At 37.7% G+C, this 8,084-nt stretch overlaps 1 protein-coding gene and 1 long non-coding RNA gene across 3 annotated transcripts in view; both read right to left on the reverse strand.

The window, feature by feature from the left end:
* The window catches only part of LOC124157941 (serum response factor homolog), a 54,363-nt gene extending 51,129 nt beyond the window's left edge, over nt 1-3,234 (reverse strand). For both annotated transcript variants that reach the window (XM_046533050.1, XM_046533048.1), the window contains exon 1: nt 2,619-3,234. In XM_046533050.1, coding sequence (XP_046389006.1) covers nt 2,619-3,041 — 423 coding nt within the window. In that variant the 5' untranslated portion in view covers nt 3,042-3,234. The remainder of the gene's footprint in view (nt 1-2,618) is intronic.
* A 2,739-nt stretch (nt 3,235-5,973) lies between these two features.
* Nucleotides 5,974-7,365, reverse strand: LOC124156919. The gene is made up of 2 exons (XR_006864434.1): nt 7,168-7,365; nt 5,974-6,365 (listed from the first exon to the last, which is right to left on the reverse strand). It is a non-coding gene; the product is annotated as an uncharacterized LOC124156919 (long non-coding RNA).
* Between the last annotated feature and the right edge of the window lie 719 nt (nt 7,366-8,084).

Here is an 8,084-nt window from a genome sequence, read left to right on the forward strand (position 1 = left end):
TCCACCAAGAACCACGCCAAAATTAAAAGAAAAATCTAATTTTGGTATGGGTGTGAAGAATTTTCCCCAATTCAAAAATGCATGTTTTTCTTATTGTTAGTTCCACTGCAGTTAATGAAAAGAGAAAATAAATTGATATAAATGCATCTCCATGAAATTGCCCCAATATGTTATAAGAGTCTATAATTACTTACCAAAGGAATGTAATAGATTTTGCAAAAAAATTAAATGGAAATTGTTTTATGGACTGAATTTCAGTAACCACGCACTTATGATTACTCTGAGAGGTAAATTATCATTACAAACATGAGAAAAATCGTGGGCAGGCATCAGGTTCTCATTCCTCATTTAATATCTTTAAGAATAGAAAGCACCTCATATTTAGCCCATGGGGAGTAGAAATATTTTATTTAGTATACAATAGTATACAAGAGTGGAACTATTTTATCTAAATATCATCAATTTTTGGTGTATTATAGGTTCATTTAAAAGACAGAAATTAACAGTATGACATCAATTGCAAAACTAAAAATTCAGGTAATTAATAAGTGATTTCATAAATGATATAGAGATTACCGTACATTATATTATAAAGCCAACTTAATATTCTAACAATAATAGGCATTGATGTAATTTCAACCATGCTATAGACACACTACATATACTACTACACTATATATACACTTGAAAATGTCGCTGTAACGACGAAACGCGTAGTGTAAAATAAATCTATAAGTGGAAATATTGCAATGTGTCATTTCAACAACATGCTATAGACATACTCTTTTTCATTTGTTTTCACAAACACAGAAATAACACCTAGTCATATCATAAGTGTGTATGATTTCTATTCTTTCCCATTAGTTTTCTGAATGGTTTGCTCCTAAAAGAAGTATCTAATAATAATAATAATAATAAAATTTATTTGAAATTGTTTCATTGACATACACAAGATATATTTGTGTATTATAAAAGACAAATGATAAGAACTAGCAATATAAACATCTCTATGAAAGGAGACACCACCAATTATACCTATGACTGAAGCATAAGATGATATGAGAAGCCTTTTTTCCGTCCATCAGTCCACTAATGAACTAAACGAATGGCAGCCATAAGGGGCCATTACTTAGAATTGGACTATCACATTTAATTTTCACAAGCAATTGCCATTAGTAGAAAGCCAGGCGAGATCAAAATTCAAAGAATACCGAGTTTTGAGTCATCTTCACACACTAGCATGAAAGAAAAAATTAATTTTATTGAGAAATTTCATTATTATTGATGGAAAAACTATAATCCCTTTCTTCCTTAGTACAAACGGAGAAATTTTAAAAATAAATTACACTTAAATTGTCCAAAATAGCACATCTAGGAGCTTCACTGTAATATTCCAGGAAATGCCTTTAATAAGATCAGCTGATCCCACTCACATTACCAAAGGAAGTCTTAATCGGTCAATCTAAGGAAATTTCACTGATATAACAACAACTCTTAACTGCAAAACTTCTACCCGGAACGAATTCTAACAATTTTCTATTACACCACGATCCAATCTGAAAGTAGAAGTACAGAAACATGTTCACACTGTAAATCGCCAAGGCCAAATCCATACAAGGCAGATTACTTCGATTCGGCTATAGATGTTAGCAGATAGAAAAATTCAATGGAAATTTTGATTTGAAATACATGGATAGATGAAATAAAAATTGAAACGCATACATTCCTGTGCACGTCTCGGAGTGGAATAAAAGATGTGTTTAAAAAACAAAAGAGATTTCGGGGCTGAGATAAAAGATATATAGGGCTGCTTCTAAATGAGGTAGCAGGGCAACATTTATTTTACTATAAGAGCGTTTAAAATTTACAACCACCACCGCACACAATATGAATCTCCTGAACGATGATCTGTAAGTATCCGAATACAGACTGCACCTGAATTTCGATATACTCCCATTATGTGAAAGGAAAGATAATCCAAGCTAATTATTTATGCGTAACGAATAGAGAAGATTGTTAAACTAGGTAGGTTACATCGAAAATACAACCGTCCCCATCGCTTAAGAATTACAGGTTCAAGACATGATAATACGTCATCAAAAAAATGAAAATAAAGCAACCACCCGCTCTAAAAATGCACACGGGAGCACGAAAGGAGAAAATACGTATTTTCATAAAGCAAATGGAGTTATGGCGTGGCACGTGCTTCAAAGATCGACAATCATAAACAGACAACCTAAATACAGCACATACAGGTAATCAATCGGAGAATAATGCAAGCATAACGGGATATGGTATGTGATCATTTGGACATCAAATTCAACGGGCGAAATTAGTACCAAAATGACATCTCCTTTAAGCTCCGTCTACGGGTCACTTTTGCTAACGCCTAAATATAGCATTGTTCCTCTAAAACCCAAAATGAGCTCTAAAACGACTACACACACAGCGTAGAGCAACAACATTTCCTCATAACAGAAAATTCACATTCCTTTGAAATTGTGGGTGGTACTTTATGCTATTCAATTGAAAATAGGGGAACTAAGTTGTTCACAGTTTACAACCTTATCGACACTGTTGTTGTTACATTTCTAAAAGAAATAGACTGCTGAACTCACCTTCTTCATAATTCCAGTTTTCCTTTTAGAAAACGTAGTGTATCGTCGAAGTTTATTGTCAATGTATTCCATTTTAATCTTCACCCGACCCTTAGTCTTTTTGCCATTAGGTGGGGGAGTCTTTTTCTGGTGAGACTGCGAAAACGCATCGTCCGAAATATCGGGAGTACCGACACATTCACCAACAAGGCCCATCCCACTTTGTTGTTGAGCTGACACAACATTTTGATCGAACTCAGCATCCGAGGACGATCTTTTCAAACTTCGTTGCACTCCACCTTGACCGCTGCAAGACACAGGGGTAGCAATTCCCGATCTCGTAACACCTAACGATGTTGAAGGTCTACTGTTTCCACTATTACCATGGCCATACATATCCGGCGAAGTTTCACTTCCACTTAACAAAGACATATTGTAACTCATTTTCAAAATAGATTTTACGCCCCCACAGAGAGGGGCATAACCACAATCAACAAAATAACGATACGCTTCCACTCATCTCCGCCTGGTGTATCCAGGAAGAAGAGATATTCTGTATAACCTACGATCACTACCGCCACCTCCCTCACGACGGTCACTTCACCGCTTCCATTCGTAATTTGACCTACGTGCCTTTCATCCGAGCAAATGACACTATGAGTTATACAGAGAAAATAGTTCCGAAAGACGTAGGGTTAAATTTCATTTTAATGAAGCCATTATGAAATAAATATTACATCATTCGATAAAAACAATTAAATTTTAGGTAATAACTACTGATAATATCGTTAATTTAAATTAACAAAGGCATTAAATTTCAGGCGCAAGGATATTTTCTAAGAGGTGAGGACGTTACCACTTCCATATTTAGAAGTCGCTGTTGCCAAATTAGGTAAACTTCTCCTTATATGGTAAACAAAGATCCACCCTCCTTTGAGTGCTACCGTGGAAATTGATGTTTGACAGATACGCTTTCATACCTTTCATGCGTACAACTTGGTATATGATAGTATTTTGAACCGCAGTTGGTAATTTAGTTTGCATTAGTTCATCAGTAGATAGATGACGCTGATTTTTGCCTGCTGTTCCACTCGTTTTTTATGCCTTTGATTCTGACTTTTTTTCGGAATGTAAATAACATCAGTTGAACTGTTATTATTAAGTTCGCTCGTATCTGTTTCCGTATTTGCACGGATTTTAGACTTTATAATTCAATTGAGTGGTCTCCAATTTATCATCTTGATATCATAGTGCTTATAATTTTATTCAGAAAAATCGACACTGGGAACAAAATGTGCTCAAGATAATTTCTTCCTCTACTTGTGCCGTTAGTTAAAGACGCTCTTTCCGTTGATACGTTCATCAGCGCTGGTCGCAAGACGGATGACCCGATTTGGGCAGGAAAAGTAGTGGGGGAGGTTTGTCCATCATTTCTTTCTTTTAATTTTATTCTAATGGCGATACGGCATTGCTGAGAGTGCACTCGAAATTGGCATTTCACCACGTGGGAGTCATAAAAGAAATTAAAAGTATTCTGAGGTCGACACAGGTGGTGACTGCAGCAGGGGGTTATGCGGCGTAGACAAAGCAAGGCTAAGGTCAAAGACCACCGCCGAAGGTAACGCGTTCAGTGAACTTTCCTCGGCGCATAATGGATTGGTGGTACCTTTTTGAGGAATTTCCCAGTTAAAATAATGACAGAATCTGATGAAGAACACCATTACTCGGAAGATGGGATATATTCCATCAATGGGAGACCACAGCTGCAGTCGAGACCCTGAGAAAAGAATGCGCGGGTACGCACGTGTAGTGGTCTTCTTTGTGCTCGTGTAGTATCTTGGTATGGCTGATCCGAAACCCAAGGATAATTAAGAGAGGTCGTTGGCCCTATCGGTCTAACGTTGGGTTAGGTTTGGAATGGTTTTTAACTGGGAAACAAACGGTATTATTCTTAATCGAATTGTACCACAATATCATGTCTACTTATCACTCAGTGAATAGACTTTATTTAATACATTCCAGTGGCGGATACAGATGGAGGGCGCAGCCCCCTCCCCTTGCGGAGCCACCCGTATTGCCAAAATTTGCAGAACCACTTCTTTATATCATAAGATGGCAATGTCTTGAATATGTGTATAATAACTTAACAATAAAAATTTCTGAAGCTCTGCATGTCACTTGATTATTTTTACTACGGTAAAAGTAAAGGTAACTCAAGATGTCTTTTTCGCCCCCCTTAAGAGTTTTATCCACGGTCTTAGAATATGTTTTATCTGTATCCGCAAATGATACATTCCGATGTTAATATATTCCGTTCCGCCGGATAAAACATTCCGAGAGTTGTAGCAAACATCTAGCGTAAGGTTGGTCGTTACATAAAATATGGCATAATGGTACTCGCATCTCTAGAATCGTCAGGAATGTCAGAAGGTGAGGGCATTATCCCAAGATAACGAACCGAAGAATAAAGCGTACCCTTTATCTCTACAGCCCCGCAGCAGGGGAGCTTCGAGGCCAGGCACAGCGGACAAAGGGGATCTGTTGCTTAAAATTTCCCCCTCCCCCAAACCCGGAATTTTTTTCTGCGTACGGCGGTAAGGCCTTCACTGGAGGGGAAGGGGTAACAGTTTGCCCTTTTTCTGGTCGGCTTTTAATTTTGGGGTGTCGCCAAAAAATATTATCGACGAACTTAAACGCGAGGAGGAGGTGGGTAAATTACAACATATCCCGTCCCCTGAATATCCTGAGTCTGGGGATCATAGATGACCAGTTTCATTCTAAACGTATGGAAAAGCCCTCAAGCTTCTGTAAAATATATGAAAAACTATTTTTCAACAGGTAATTAATCAGTGAGAGGAATTTTTCAACAAATGGCTAAACTAATCATTACGGTACCAACAACATTAACAGATTGGGGGTATGGAAAGCTATAGAAGTCCGAAGATATGATAAGCCTCTGGGACCTAGGGTATTAACTTACGATGGATTGCTGCCAGGGCCTTCGCGTGGAATTTAAAAAGTATAATATTATCCGCCAATTACGTAATTTAAAAGGGTAATGAATCATCTTGCAATATAGCATTCGACGAGAAAATAGCTTTTGTGAGTTCTGCGAAGATTTAAAAAATACTGCATGCGCGTCTTCTGGACACATCCAGCATCAAGGGTGAATAATGGAATCGGCAATGAATCCCTATCCCAAACAGCACAGAAGCGAATATAGATTATTTATTTCAGGAGCCAAGATGAATGTCAAGTTTGGTCAAGTCATGTTAAACACGTACACCCCATGATATATTATTATTAAAGTAAATGTAAAATGAAAAAATAGGCTATGATATTAGGAAATAGAGCATTAATTTTTTTAACTCAATTATGTGCGACTCATTCTTATTTATCCACTTCCCTTTCATCTGACGCCACAAACATAAGTGCACAACATGCATATATGTGTATTTTAAACAGCAGCCTTAAAGTTAATGAATCTTAAAAATCTTCCCCCAAAATAACTGAGTCGAGCAATTTTGTTGATGGACGTTACGTAAGGCCCTTGCCATGTTAAAGAGAATGTGCTATACGATTTTTCCTCATGTATTTCAAAATGGTCTTACATCTAGGTAAGTAACCAAGGACTTGGGGGCTTAAGCACCCCGCCCCTCCATTTTTTTCCCTTGCGGTGAATCTCCGCGGTACATCTACTAGGAGGAGACCACCAGCCCACCAGCACTGTGACATTCCATTTTTCGATGTAGTTGCATTTCGTAATGCCTGAAAATAAACAGCGATGGATTAAACTTTCAGCAAAAGGACATATTGCTGATTTAATGAAATGTATGGTTTTCCCTATTCGTGCGAATCGACAACAAATTACCTATAAAGGCAGCCCGCAGACCACCCAGCAACCCCGAAGCAAATTTCTGGTAACCTACCGCATATATCATCATATATTGAACTAAACTATAATACGTGGCGAGTGAATATACCTACCAGGGGCTTTTATCCGATTTTTCGATGTAGTTAAATTTCTTTTCCACCAATAGACAACGACGAATTAAACTTCAGCGATATGAAAACGATATATATGGCTAAAATGTATAGTTGTATGACTACCCGCTACCTTTATGAAAAACACCTTTACGAAGCGAAGTCGTAAAGGTGTTAAAGTAAGCTAAAAATTGGATATTGAACATTTGGTTGACCACCGCGCATTTGAATTTTGGCGGCAGATAGTAGAGCATCGCTTTCGGAGAAAGGGGCGCGGAAGATTCGGACCGATTCGGACCGACTCTCGTTATTATCACTCGACGTGATCCATTTTTGAGAGATATGTCAAAATTTGTTAAGCTTAGTTTCTTGCTCAAATAGATTCGAGTCATTACTCATACGAACAATTAAGTAGAAGTCCTTCAGCTGAGTTCGGTTATTAACTATAACGCGCCTATTCTAATCTAATTAATTCTTTCTAAGGCTATATGCAGCCAAAATGATCAATACTAATTCGTCGTGAACAAATTATGAGCAAGATTACTGTAGGATTAAAAAATACGGAGAATAAAATTACAGTACTCACAGTCAAATAAGATATTGGGCGATAACGTCACCCTTTGTTTGGTTGTTCACCTTCTTCTTTATAAGTAAGTATTCTTCCGACGCGGAACTTTTCATGATGAATTTCATCCCTCAATGTACAGAACGTTCCTGCAGAGAAGGTGGATTCTTTGGAGTAAATTTTTACGCAATAGTTGACATCACATTCAGCATTCCCAGCAAATACCACTTACTTCAGCATATTAAACAACGATCTATAATCAAAGTTACACAATCATCACCCATAGGTTACATGGGGTAACGTTCCGGTAACCAAGAATAATATCGATGACGACCATTGGCAACAGACGGCCAAAAATTTGCTTGGCTGCCCTCACAGCTATTTTGTTGCCTACTCGCACGCATTTGAAAACCATACATTTCATTAAATTAGCTATGTAGATCGTTATCATAATGCTGAAAGTTTAATTCACCATTTTTTTTGGGTAGACATGAAATATAACTACATCGCAAAATCGGATAGGAGCCTGTGATCTCCTTATCAGATGTATTGCGGGTAGTCACTACAAGGGAAAAAGTTTAGCAGGGTGTAGAGTGTAGGGGATGAGGTGCCCAAAGCTCCCCCCATCCTGGCTACGTGCGTACTAGTAACACTGAAAACCACGGCTGGAAACTCTATAGAGGTTTGATTCCATAAATATTTTAATGTACCACCAAGGTGTCGACGCAGCACTTCATCAACAATCATAGATGGATTTAGGTCGGGGGGAGGGGGGGGCACGTGCCCCCTCTCCCCCCAGACCCTCAAATAATTGGCAAGATTTTTAATACGGTTATCATTACAATTGTTTTGTTTTGGTAATTACTCGGCCTTAAGCATTTAATTTCATATAAATAACTTTCATTTAAATTAAGAGAATATTCTGCATAGTAGTAGTT

This window comes from Ischnura elegans, chromosome 4, assembly GCF_921293095.1.
Source record: "Ischnura elegans chromosome 4, ioIscEleg1.1, whole genome shotgun sequence".
NCBI classification, from domain to species: domain Eukaryota; kingdom Metazoa; phylum Arthropoda; class Insecta; order Odonata; family Coenagrionidae; genus Ischnura; species Ischnura elegans.